At 48.3% G+C, this 13,813-nt stretch overlaps 2 protein-coding genes across 2 annotated transcripts; both read left to right on the forward strand.

Annotated features, from left to right (window-relative positions):
- Nucleotides 1-827: 827 nt before the first annotated feature.
- LOC148838445 (zona pellucida sperm-binding protein 3-like) lies at nt 828-2,853 on the forward strand. Its single transcript, XM_088911782.1, has 9 exons — nt 828-1,190; nt 1,261-1,379; nt 1,455-1,558; nt 1,641-1,818; nt 1,900-2,017; nt 2,141-2,226; nt 2,308-2,426; nt 2,526-2,651; nt 2,738-2,853. Exons 1-9 carry the CDS (start codon nt 828-830, stop codon nt 2,851-2,853), a joined length of 1,329 nt encoding a protein of 442 aa, XP_088767908.1.
- Nucleotides 2,854-4,765: 1,912 nt separating this feature from the next.
- LOC148838446 (zona pellucida sperm-binding protein 4-like) lies at nt 4,766-6,682 on the forward strand. Its single transcript, XM_088911377.1, has 9 exons — nt 4,766-4,979; nt 5,055-5,242; nt 5,320-5,417; nt 5,494-5,621; nt 5,699-5,888; nt 5,976-6,123; nt 6,200-6,275; nt 6,359-6,481; nt 6,546-6,682. Exons 1-9 carry the CDS (start codon nt 4,766-4,768, stop codon nt 6,680-6,682), a joined length of 1,302 nt encoding a protein of 433 aa, XP_088767503.1.
- The last annotated feature ends 7,131 nt before the right edge of the window (nt 6,683-13,813 follow it).

Raw genomic sequence — 13,813 nt, forward strand, 5'->3', positions numbered from 1 at the left:
CAGAACGCCTTCAAACCAAATGCATTTTAAAGAGCACGACTTGTGGAAATTTCCACAGCCTCTACATCAAACTATCAGTGAGCTAATGATCTTTTTTGATAAAAAAGTTTTTTGAAACTGCTCAATACGGCTTCGTGCGAAAAACCCGTATATCACCATAGGAAGCAGAGCAGCGCAGTCTCCAATTACCCAGACTGTAAGCACGGGAATAAAGTTTGGTTTGATTTCTGAAACCCTTTCTTTATGTCCTGTTTTCACTCAGGTAAGGGTCAACTATATTCACAATACCGACAGCAGAAAGATTCCAATATTCTTTACTCAGCAGCTTATTAAAAACAGCTCCCATGATTTTCAAACCGATTTTTGACACAGAAGACCGACACAGCTTTGCGTTCTGACTCTCTTTTTCTCGTGCTTCTATTTAATGTGGCACTATGCACTGGGATAGGGGAGTGCTGTTCACAAGCCAATAGCTCGGTGACCTAAGAGGTGTCGTGAAAACGCTACAGGCGTGCCAAAATCGTCTTCGAACTTCAAGCTAACTTTACCCCGGTGTTTAACCGTAAGTATTCACTGTAAACAATGACCCGTCTTTTCAGGAGAAATTAGTCTCCATGATCCTCCTTCACTTGAACTATAACGGCTTTTCCACGGGGTTGATTCAATATCCTGTCCTCCTGCGTGTGAGCGGACAGAGTTCGGGTCCTCGTGAAAATCTTCACTCTGCGAACCTGAACGTCATCACGTGCGAAAGTCTCGGTGGCTTTAAAAGGAAGGAGCTCGCAAACAGCAGGTATCGTGGTTTTGCGAGGTGTTTTCATTTCGAGATGGGGTTTTCTAGTGGTCTTTCCTTTCGGCTGTTGACCTTGCTGTTCCTCGCAGTTCTGTGTGACGCTGCGCAATGGCGCGCCCGCGCTAACGTCCAATCCGGCATCAGGCGCAAGGGGGTCGCCTTTCTGGACTCGCCTCTGCTGCCGCGGCAGCAGAAGCAGCAGGTTATCCGGGCTGTGTCGGCGCAGTGCGGGGAGAGTACGATCGTGGTGCAGGTCAAGACGGACCTGTTCGGCACGGGGCAGCTGATCAACGCCTCGGATCTCAGCCTGGGAGACTGTGCGGTCACCCGGCAGGACACCGCGGCGCAGCTCCTGATCTTCGAGGCTGAGCTGCAGGCGTGTCGCAGTGTGCTGACGGTAAGTGGTTCTGCGGTTGGGCTGCTTTTGGTTCTCGGCTGTTGGGTGACTGGATCTGTGATCTGTCTAGACCGTGGATGAGCAACTGGTGTACGGCTTCTCTCTCCACTACACCCCGAAGCCGGTGGCCAACACCCCCATAGTGAGAACGAATGGCGCTGTTGTGGGTATCGAGTGTCACTACATGAGGTGAGTCCTGGAGGAGCAGCAGGGCTGAGTGCCTGGAGCTTGACTCCCTGCTGACACCTGCCTCCTGTCTGCTAGGCTCTACAATGTGAGCAGCAATGCCCTGAAGCCCACCTGGGTCCCCTACACCTCCACCAAGTCTGCTGAGGATCTGCTGGACTTCTCCCTGAGCCTCATGAGTGGTAGGTCTCCCCCTGAGACGAGTCACGGTGTAGTTGGGTCAATGGGATGTGTGCTTGAGATTGGGGTTCCCTTCTCATCCAGATGACTGGAGCTCCCGGAGGTCCTCCAATGTGTTCTACCTGGGGGACGTCCTGAACATCGAAGCCTCCGTCACCCAGGCCAACCACCAACCCCTGCGGCTCTTTGTGGACAGCTGTGTGGCCACCTTGGTCCCTGACCAGACCTCCACTCCCAGCTACTCCTTCATTGCGAACTATGGGTGGGTGTGACCTCGGGTGGCTTGAGCTAGTGAACACTGCCTGCCGTCTCTCCAGTTCTACACTGCCTTCTCTCCTTTCAGGTGCCTGACTGATGCCAAATCCACAGGCTCCAGCTCGCGGTTCATGCCAAGAACCCAGGACACCAAGCTGCAGATGAAGCTGGATGCCTTCAGGTTCTATCAGGATGCCAGGAGCTCAGTGAGTACTTGATCCTGATCCCTTCTGCTTTCATGGGTTTGTGCCGGTTGTGAGAACAGCATGTCCATTACAAGCCCAAGATGGAGGCCTGGGTGTAGCTTGATCCACTCGTGCTCTTGGCAGATCTACATCACCTGCCACCTGAAGGTGACTCCTGCTTCCCAGAGTGTGGACCCCCTGAACAAGGACTGCTACACTGAGGGCAGCAGGTCAGTGAGGAGGCAGGGAGCTGCTGTGTCCAGCTGGTGCTCAGTTGAGGGAGCTGCTCTGACCCTGTGTCCCTGCTGTAGGTGGAGATCAGTGGATGGGAGTGACCAGGTCTGCAGCTGCTGTGACTCCAGCTGTGTGCCTACTGTACGATCCAGGTATTGGGGTGGCAGGAGCAGGAGGGACCTGGCTTCTACAGGGGGTAAGGCACCCTTCCTCTGCCACTCATGGCATGGATCTCCTCAGGGTAGTGGGGGTCAAGAAGTGGTCTACAGCCAGGCTTGTCCTGCTCTTGTTGCAGCTCCTGAGTGGGGAGCTGATGCCACTGTTGGTCCCGTGCTTGTGCTGCAAGAGCAGGTTGCTGAGAGGCCAGTGGAGGCAGAAGGCCAGAGCTCCCAGCTAAGAGCAGAGGAGGACAAAGCCGCAGGTACTGGCAGGAGGTGCTGTCATGTCAGCTGGCCCCTCTCTGTGGCAGTGCCCACTTGCTGAGGCTCCTCTGTGCTTTCTTTCCAGGCCTGCCTGTGGAGGCTGTGATCCTGGCTGGTGTGGTGACTGCTGTGGGGCTGGTCTGTGCTGCTCTGCTGGGGACAGTCCTGCACAGGAGGAAGCAACACAAACCCATGAACTGACTTGATGTGAATGAGGAATAAACTGGTTTGCAAAGTGTCTCTTGTACGGAGCTGCTTCTTTCCTAAGGGGAGTTTTGGGGACTGGTGAAGTTGGGTGGGAATGCAGTACTGTCTAGGATTCCTGCTTCTGCACACTGAGGGTGGTCAGCTGCTCAAGCAAGCAGTTGGGTAGAAAGTGTCAGTTCGGTATTGCTTCTCCCAGACTGTAGCATAGCAACTGAAATCACTAGTAAAAATACCCTGGGAGTGACCGAGTCCAGTGTCTGCGTTCTTCCCGGGAAAAGCAGGGCTCTCTTCAGGAAACGGGAGCAGCCTGAGCCGTGACGTATCGGATCGTACAGGTTTTAAAACGGCGCCACAGGCAGGAGTTCTTTGATGTCGGCTGCCAGAACGAGAGCCCCTCCATGCCTTTAAGGCAATGGATGAATTTATCAACTCTCGCATCTCCGAAGGTCCCCTATTCCGCGAAGAGGAGAAACGGGCACCGCCAATACTTCGTTGGGAAAGCAGTATGTGAACTCAACGTAAAAGGCTTCAGCATATGTACCCAGCATCCTAAATCAAGCGTGTTGTACTTGCGCTGTACGTTAGTTGGACATAAATCCTATTTTAAAGATGAACAGGTTTATAGGCTTTTAAAACGGCCAAGGAAAAGATTACAGGATCTAAACACGTGCATTATTAGTCCACCACACCATGGCCTTTTCCCTATTGCCGTAATTAACGGTGCCCTTTAATGAAGTTTGGTCTTTTCCTCGACGTGTTTGTTTAAAGCGCAAAATGTCTGGGTTTTTCTTGCTCAACATAACGGTCCAAAAGGGGCCGTATCGCCGGCTTAACGGCAAAGGCCAATTTCCAGTGGCCGATGAGCAATACTGTGTTTAAAACAATCTGAAAGTACCGCTATTCTAAAGCGCCTCATAAGTGAATACAGACATTAATCGCGAACTAGACATGTGATGCTCCATGTGGACGGAATCGCTAAAACGATAAAGCCCTTTACATCCCTAAAACCAAAATGTGCTCCGTTCATTTGAAATTGATCATTTGAAGCTGCTGTCCACCACAGTAGTTTTTGAGTAGAACATTCGTTTATATTTTTGTTAGCTAAAATATTGTAATTGATCAAACGTGAACGCTAACGTAGTGTATTAACAGCACATATTTGTAAGCTAGACTTCTGCTCTTTCAGGGGGAAATTGCAAAACTTCGCTGGTTTCAGTGTTTAGGGAAAAACTGTAGAATACGAATGACACAAGGCAGAAAAACTCAACTGTACCGAACAGCTCGTCTGTCTCGGTCACAATCTCCGTAACTCACTAATTTGAACGTGCCAGCAAAACGTCTTTGGAGTGTAATGCTTCTGCCTCTGCGTGCTTGTTTTTCCAAGACAATGCAAGAGACTCCTCGTTTGGATGACTGTAAGAGCAGCTGTATGCCCCTTTTATTATTTACATCTGTACATGAATATCACTGCCAACGATGAAGCTAGTGTGCATTGGTATTTCTATCAGTTAAAAACTGAAAACCGGATTTTTTTTGGCATATAACCAGAAAGTGAACCAACCGAAAATATCCCAAACTGCACATCTCTGTTTATACCGCTCCTCTGTACCGTCAGTTCTTCTCTGAATCGGCTGATGGCACAGAGCGCTTAGAGACGGATGCAGCTCTTTACTCGATAAGAGGTCAAACACATCGTGTTGAGATATTAGTCTAAGCCTCGCGATAGCTCGTTCCAGTCGAACAGGACGCTCCGTGATGAATCAGCTGACTCGGGTGTCGCTCTGAGTGTCCGAAGTCCTCGTGCGCGCGCTACAGCCCTCCAATCGCCGCCCTCAGCCAATCAGGGCGCAGCGAGTATTTCAGGAGCTGAGCGCCGCTTGTCTGCAGTTCCTCGGCGAGTTTCACGATGGAGAAGTCAATGAGCAGAGGGAGGATGGGGTTGTACATTGTGTTGTTTTTGCTATCGTTGGATTGTTCTTTAGCTCAGGTTCAGAAGTGCCTGGTTAATGACAGTGACAAGATAGCATGTGGTGACTTGACTATCGGTAAAAGTGACTGTGAAGCTAAAAATTGCTGCTTTGATCCGTCCAGCCAAAATCGCTGTTACTATGGGAATGAAGGTGGGTTTTTGGATCTTGAGCGTCTTCTATGATGAGCTTAACGGGCTTGGTTTACCAGCTCTTGCTTTCCTCCAGTGACTGTCCAGTGCACCAGGGATGGCCAGTTTGTGGTGGTCGTGTCCAGGAATGCCACCAGCCCTCAGCTGAGCCTGGATTCAGTCAGCCTGCAGGGGGGCAGGAGTGCCCCCTGTGGCCCTGTTGGCACCACTGCTGGCTTTGCCATGTTCCAGTTCCCAGTCAGTGCCTGTGGCACCAGCATGAAGGTGAGGGGCTTGATCCTTCAGCTGAGGATGTTGTTCCTGTGGGGATTCCTGACCTTGTTCATGTGTCCTTCCTCCAGATTGAAGGTGGTGCCGTGGTGTATGAGAACATGATGTCCTCAACCTTTGCTGTGATTGGGGGACCTGCTGGCTCCATCACAAGGGACAGTTTCTACAAGTGAGTGAGCGGCTGCTGCTTCCCAGAGTGCTCTGGTCTTGCTGGATCCCATGACTGCCTGCTTCTCTCTCTCCAGGCTGTTCTTCCAGTGCAGGTATGCAGACGATGACCTTGTTCCAGTGCAGGCTGTGGTCTACACAGTCTCCCCGCCCCCTCCGGCAGTGTCTCCAGGACCTCTCCGTGTGGAGCTCAGGATTGCAAGAGGTAGCTGTCAGGCCTTGGGCTGTGTGAGCCGAGTGTGTGGGGCTCCTGCTGAACCCCGCTGCTGCTCTCGTCCTCAGGAGAGCTGTATGACTCCTACTACAGTGACCTGGACTACCCTGTGACCAAGGTGCTGCGGGATCCTGTGTATGTGGAGGTCCACATCTTGAACAGGACTGACCCCAACATTGTCCTGACCCTGGGGGACTGCTGGGCCACTTCCACTCCCAGTCCTCTCAGCCAGCCCAGCTGGAGCCTTCTGGTTGCTGGGTAACCTGACCCCTGTGGCTCCGACTGGCTTGTCTCTGTAGTGTCCCCTTGTGGAAGAGCTCACCCTCCCTGTTGCTGTCCTTGCAGGTGTCCCTACAGAGGTGACAACTACCAGACCACCTTGATCCCTGTGGGTGGCTCCTCAGGGCTGCCGTACCCAACGCACTACCAGCGCTTCATGATTCAGATGTTCACTTTTGTGGATCCTGCCTCTCAGGTGCCTCTGATGGAGAAGGTAGGGAGCAGCTTGTGGGGAAGGAGGTGGTGGCTGGTCCTGGGCTGTGCAGTGACCCTTGCTCTGCTCTCTCCAGGTGTTCATCCACTGTAGTGCAGCAGTGTGCCAGCCGACTGCTACTGAGCGCTGTGTGCCCACCTGTGGCAGGAGGAGTGAGTTCTGTCGGGACGGGGCGGTTGTGTGCCAGTCAGCTGTGTGTATCCTTTCCTGATGCTGTTGTCCTGTCCTCTTGCAGGAAGAGCTGTTGCTCGCGTGGCAGAGGACTCCTCCAGAGAAACTGTGCTGGTGTCCAGTGGGGAAGTGATCCTGGTTGGATCTGAGCTTCCAGCTCTGGATCAGCTGGATTCCCATCCTGAAGGTGAGGGAGGGGGGTGGAGGCTGAGTGTCTGATCCTGTTCCCTGTGTCTGACCCCTTACTAAAGCTCTTCTCTCCACAGCACCCCGGTTCCTGAGCTATGGGCTGCCGGTAGTAGCTGCCTCCACTGTGCTTGTGGTCTCTGTTCTGGTGCTGATGGCTGTGTGGAGATCTAGACCTCGGTTACAGATGGTCAAACTGTGATCTCGTGTAATAAAGAGGTTTTGTATGCAACTCCAGTCCCTGCTGTCTGTTAAGACTAACTTTCTTTTCCTAGTATCTAAAACCTAAAGCAGAGCTAGCAATTGTCTAAATGTAAAACCTAGTTATATGGAGGGGGTGGGATGCCTTTCTCCTGCTCCAGTTGCATGTGGCTCACGGGTGGACCTGGTACAAGTAATCTGGGTTTCCCCTAATGCTTTGTGTGAAGCTTGATCAGTTCAAACTGTTGCATCCTGTTTTCCTTGTAGGGTGATGTTCTGAGTGAGGTCTTTTAAGTCAAGTTCCTGTTTGTCATTACACTCATACAGGTATATGGTATTATCAAATGCTATTTAGCTATCTCTCGGACGATAAGTAGTACAAAGAAAAACAACACTACAATTGTATAACAAAAAGACGGAGACAACAGGCAGTGTGCAAAACAACAAAAAGGTAATAGATAATTTGCATCAACAGAATGAAATTATAGGGAGTGAGCTTTTTGACATGTAAGGCAGAGGTAGATTTCAATGTGTGTTTGAGTCTTTGGTAAGAAAGAAGGCACTGTGAGGTTCAGATCATAGGTGAGAGAGGCTGGGAGTTTGATAGTTCGGGGGTAAAAACTGTCTCTGAGGTTGGTAGTCTGGGACCGAATGCTGCGGTACCGTTTTCCAGATGGTAGAGGGTCATACAGTCTGTAGCTGGGGTGTGTGGGGTCTTTGATGCTAAGAGCTTTCCTCAAGCATTGTCCGTTATAAATGTCCTGTATAGATGGGAGGGCAACCCCAGTGATGGAATGTTTTCACCACCCGCTGTAGGGCTTTGCGGTCAGCAGTACTGCAGTTGCCATACCACACTGTGATGCAGCCTGTCGGTGTGCTTTCTGTACTGCATCTGTAAATGTTAGTGAGGATCTGGGGACATATCTTAGCCTTCTTCCTCCATCTTAGGAGGTACAGGTGCCGTTGTGCTTTCTTGATCAGACAGGTGGTGTTGAGAGACCATGTGAGGTCCTCGGTGATATGGACGACAAGGAATTGAAAGTTACTGACCCTTTCCACTATAGTCCCGTTGCTGTGGATAGGGGCATGTCCGTTTTGCAGTTTCCTGAAAGCAATGATCGGCTCCTCGGATTTGCTGACATTGAGGGTGAGGTTGTTGTCCTCACACCACGTTGTAAGGAGATTGACCTTGTTGTAATGGAAAGAATAAGGTTCTGGATCCCGAGATGGAGTCAAACGGATGACTTTATTGCATGCAAGGAACAATAAAGCTGAAATCTTGTTTCCCACAAGAAATGACAAAACGGAAGTGTTGTTCAAAGTGCCGGTACAAACTTTAGGCTTATATAGTCCTTCCTTGCTTCTCTGATTCGTCATTCGTTATTATGGTAAAGGGGGGAGGTCACGTGTTTGACCAGTTTACAGCTTTTTGGCCAAATGGTCAGGGATTAGTCTCCAGGGGTTCCCTAGCTCGCATCTGGAATCCTTATCAGTTAACCCCCTTCCTGCCATAAACTCCAGCCTTAGAAGTCTAATCTTCATGCAGAAAGGACTTAAAATTAACCCCATCTTCACATCTTACTTTAACCTCCTCTCTGTAGGCCCTCTCATCATTGTCATCAGACCTACAACTGTGGTGTCATCGGCAAACTTGATGATGGGGTTGGTGTTATGTTTGGCCTTACAGTCGTGGGTGTAGAGGGAGTAGAGTAATGGACTAAGCACACACCCCTGGGGGCCCCCAGTGTTCAGGGTTAGTGTGCCGGAGGTGTGGTTTCCAAGCCTGACAGCCTGAGGTCTGCCTGTCAGAAAGTCCCAAATCCAGTTGCAGAGGGTGGTGTTGAGACCCAGTGCACTGAGTTTCTTGACTAGCTTCTCTGGAATGATAGTGTTAAAAGCTGAGCTGAAGTCGATGAATAGTCTTGCGTATGTGTTCTTTTTGTCCAGATGGGATAGGGCAGTGTGTATGGCAGTGAAGATTGCGTCATCTGTGGATCTTTTGAGCTGGTAGGCAAACGGGTACGGGTCCAGTGTGTTTGGAATGGTGTCCTTAATGTGCTTCATGACCAGCCTCTCAAAGCACTTCATGATGACAGATGTTAGTGCCACTGGTCGGTAGTCATTAAGACAAGTCACTGTGGTTTTCTTTGGTATTGGGATGATGGTGGTTGTCTTGAAGCAGGTGGGGACTATGGCTTGGGCCAGAGACATGTTGAAAATGTCTGTGAATACACCCGCCAGTTGATTGGTGCAGGCTCTGAGGATGCGACTGGGTCCTTTTTAGCAGAGATCTCCTCACCTCATCTGCAGATAGTGAGAGCAGCTGGTCAGCTGCGGAGGGTGCAGCTCTGTTGACTGGTTCTGTGTTGGCTTCAAACCGAGCATAGAAGGTGTTGAGCTCGTTAGGCAGGGAGGCATCATGGGGAGGTGCACAGATGTTCTTCCTCTTGTAGTCTGTGAGGGCCTGTATACCTTGCCACATGCGCCTTGGGCCATTAGTGGTGAAGTGTTTCTCTAATTCCTGTTTGAGCGTGTTTTTTGCATGTTTAATACCATTGTTTAGATTGATCCTGGCTGCCTTAGTTCTGATTTATTGCTCGATTAAGCTTCATTTCTCATCCAATATCTGAAAGACAACCTGTGTGTAAGCCCAAGGTTAATTCTGTGCATTTCACACTTGGATACAACTGCCTTCCCTTCATAGGATCTTCCTGGGCTCTATGCGGACTCCAATTTCAGGGGCAGTGGGACAGTAACCATTCTAACACCTAGGTAGATAATTCAATGTTTACTTGCACACTCCTCTGTTTAACCATTTTGTAATCAAAATGCCTGTATTTCCTTGCTACTGAAATGTATCAACATTGACAGGTGCATACATAGGAGTATCTGGTTCTTGTCAAACTGTAGCTTGCTGGGGTGTGCTTGGGCTCTCTTCTCGAGTTCCATCTGGACTACACCCCTGCTCCCAGCTGTATTGTTTTGCCTGTCTGGTATTACTGGTTGTCCAATAGACAACAGGTTTATCAATTTGTAACGAGTTGTCTGTTTAGTGCCTGCTCACAAATTGAGTCACAAGTGTGGCAGTCTTGTAGTGAATTACTACTGGCAGTAGTGATAGCCAGAAGTGGGCTGCTGTCTAATTAACCGGTTGGCTTTTCATACTGAGAAAGTGGACCTAGATTAATGCCACCTGCTACAACAATTCAGGACTCAGATTAGTTCCCTCACTCCATCACCTTAAACCAGTGGTTCTCAAAGTTCTTTGACCAAGTACCACCCCTCATCAAACCAAAGCATCCAGCTACCCCCCATGAGTCATTTCCTCATAGGAACCACAAATCTCAAAGACCAACATGAGCGCGTGTGCACATGCGTGTATAATATAAACAGCACTGGGCACTTACCGTTTCAGTGAGAGGGGTGAGCCTTGATACAATTCACAACAGTCGAACAGATCTTAAATCCTCAGGCAGTTTGACTGCCAAGGCCTCGTGGTAAATGCTGCAGTGCGTCCACTTCATATCTGGAGCAATGTCTCTAATTCGTGCAACTCCACCGCTGTGTCTGCCTGTTATCGCTCTAGCGCCGTCTGTGCAAACTCTGATGCATTTGTTCCAGTCGATGCCATTCTCTTTGATAAATTCATTCAGAACTGAAATATTTACTCTCCTATAGTTCTTGTTGGTAGTAGCTTATAGAACAGAAAGTGCTCATGGGCTGTGCCCTCAAACTCATGCCTATCATGAACTAGCAAATTGGCCAAACCAACGACATCTACAGAGTCCTCTAATTGCGGTGAAAAGCATCTGCTCCTTTTGACGTGCTCCATCAGCGTACTTTTGACATCCGCCATATCAAGAATTCTACGAGTGACTGTGTCATTTGAAAGAGGCAGCTTTTTCTCCACATGTAATACGTGTCCGCTCCTTTGCCAACGATAAACAAAGGTTCTTCACAAATAATGTGGGGCTTACCTGCCTGAGCACTCCGCAAGCTTGCGTTTTCCCCGTTTCCATTTCAGAACTTAAAAGAAGTTATGTATTTTTCTCAAATAAACCTAGAAGTGTCCTTAAGTATTTTTCTGCTGCCTATCACGCTTTCCTGTGCTCACAAGCCTGGCAGTGTTCCAAAATCACGCACATTCTCCTCTCTCCCTGTTTGCTGGTCATATAATTTTTAAATACAATTGCCTGAAATTCAGACCAGCCCCCCTATTTAATGTTTTACCACAAGGGCAAAGTTTAAGGCTGTCAGCGCATCGTGTCTCATCTCATTTTGTAAAAACAAAATGCCTGTGCTGAACGCTGGGGGCACGAATTTCTGTGCATCACTTCCAACAATGATCATTGTTGGTGGTATCGGAAATTCATTGTTTCATCGGACTATTTACAAAAAACAAGCACTTCCTTCCAATATTTACTACAATAGACTGGTGTCCCATCCTGGGTGTACCCCACTCTGGGCCTCGATGGATTATCTATGGATGGATTAGACAATTCCTATTACACTACAGATGTAGCTTTTGTGTGTAAAATACAGGTTTAAGCAAGTAAAGTTGGAGATTCACAGATCAGTTTGACAAGAAAAGCTGCGTTTACCCAGCTGTCCAAACACAGAGCCCAACAGAGAGTGGAGACCAGCCGGTTCCTAACCCAACACACAATGGACCATCAGATGTGGGGGGGGGGAGTAGCTAGTTCGGCTGGTTCACCGTGACAGCACGTACAGTATTTGGATGGTGGGGTGAAAATGGAGAGCTTGCAAACTCCCCCAGAAGAAAGCCCACCACGAATCGAACCCAGGACCCCAGAGCTGCAACAAAGCCATGCTAACAGAGAAGCATGCGTGCAGCCCGTTTTTAATCCGTTGCAAACGATCAAGCGCGGCTGCTAATGGAAAGAGCAGCAACGCCAGGCGCCTGTTTCGCTCCTGGATCGGAAGGTGTGAGAACAGTTGTCTGCGCTCCGCGCGCGTCCGACATTTTCGCTGGGACAAAGCGTGTCTGCACTGCACGCAGATCCGGAGAAGGAAATATCACGTCGAGTTTCTCCCTTTTCACCCCGGGGACATAGTTAAAACACGAAAGATGTCGTTTTAGGCTTTTAATTCTTGAAATCGTTCACCCAGCGCTTTTCCTCCAAATTGACCGGCGAAGCAGAAGAACATTCGAACGAAAACAAAGAAGGAGTTTTATCATTTACAAGACTGTAACTATACAATGGTCATTTTGGCAGAAGGAGACATTCACAGTTTTAATTCAATAATAATCTTATAGTCGATGTGAATTCAGACGTGTCGGGACTAGCGCTTATCTTATTCATTTTTTACATCTTGCCAGTAGCAACAGCTGTAACAGGAAATTTTAGATACCGTGACCGCAAAATATAGCGAAGATCCTAGTTTCTAATATTCATTGTAAACAATCAGCAGTCTACTCAGGAGAAATTAGTCTTCACTATTGGCAATAGACACTCTTCAGATCAGTCCACCTCTCTAAATCGACTTCAAATGACAATGTGTGTGTGCTATCGTCAAGACTTAAAGTAAAGCCATTCGTGTTTTCAACTGTAGAAGACTGACTCCAGCAGTCCCCACAACCAACATTTCCACTGGGACACAGCTGGGGGACAAAACACGTGTCGTCACTGCACACAGATCTGGAGAAGGAAATACTGTATCACTACGAGTTTGTCTTTTCACTAGAGGGACACATTCAATCCACGAAATATCTCATTTTCGGCAAATTCATTGAAATCATTTGTGCAAACCTTTCCTACATATCAACCGCCACAAAGGAGAAACACTCCGACGAAAATAAACGAGGAAGTGGAGTTCGCTGATTTAGAAGGTTTTAGAAATACAATTTGTAAGGAATAATAGCAGGCATATCCTAATAAGACATTTAAGTAAGAAGTCAATAATGAGATCTTATGATGTACTGTATGTAAAGTGAGACGTTTTCGGACCAGGTCTTATCTTTTCTCACTAGTTCACCTCTGATCAGATCATTCTCAACATCTGGTGGTCAGCAGGCAAAAGCTCTAACAGGAAATATTAGATGTACGTACCACAAAATACAGCCAGCGTCCTAGGGTAACTGACCGGGGTAAAGTTAGCTTGAAGTTCGAAAACGGTTTTGGCACGCCTGTATCGCTTTCACGAAACCTCCTAGGGTTACGAAAACACTTGCTTTGTGTATAAAGTACATTGTGACTGTTTTAACAGCCTTCATATTGTCGTTTTTATCACTTTTTCTGACCACGCACGAATATTCTTTTGTCCATATCTTCGCAATGGAAGCACAGAACGCCTTCAAACCAAATGCATTTTAAAGAGCACGACTTGTGGAAATTTCCACAGCCTCTACATCAAACTATCAGTGAGCTAATGATCTTTTTTGATAAAAAAGTTTTTTGAAACTGCTCAATACGGCTTCGTGCGAAAAACCCGTATATCACCATAGGAAGCAGAGCAGCGCAGTCTCCAATTACCCAGACTGTAAGCACGGGAATAAAGTTTGGTTTGATTTCTGAAACCCTTTCTTTATGTCCTGTTTTCACTCAGGTAAGGGTCAACTATATTCACAATACCGACAGCAGAAAGATTCCAATATTCTTTACTCAGCAGCTTATTAAAAACAGCTCCCATGATTTTCAAACCGATTTTTGACACAGAAGACCGACACAGCTTTGCGTTCTGACTCTCTTTTTCTCGTGCTTCTATTTAATGTGGCACTATGCACTGGGATAGGGGAGTGCTGTTCACAAGCCAATAGCTCGGTGACCTAAGAGGTGTCGTGAAAACGCTACAGGCGTGCCAAAATCGTCTTCGAACTTCAAGCTAACTTTACCCCGGTGTTTAACCGTAAGTATTCACTGTAAACAATGACCCGTCTTTTCAGGAGAAATTAGTCTCCATGATCCTCCTTCACTTGAACTATAACGGCTTTTCCACGGGGTTGATTCAATATCCTGTCCTCCTGCGTGTGAGCTGACAGAGTTCGGGTCCTCGTGAAAATCTTCACTCTGCGAACCTGAACGTCATCACGTGCGAAAGTCTCGGTGGCTTTAAAAGGAAGGAGCTCGCAAACAGCAGGTATCGTGGTTTTGCGAGGTGTTTTCATTTCGAG

This window comes from Atractosteus spatula, chromosome 3 (genome assembly GCF_055471065.1).
Source record: "Atractosteus spatula isolate fAtrSpa1 chromosome 3, fAtrSpa1.hap1, whole genome shotgun sequence".
In the NCBI taxonomy this organism is placed as follows: Eukaryota; Metazoa; Chordata; class Actinopteri; order Semionotiformes; family Lepisosteidae; genus Atractosteus; species Atractosteus spatula.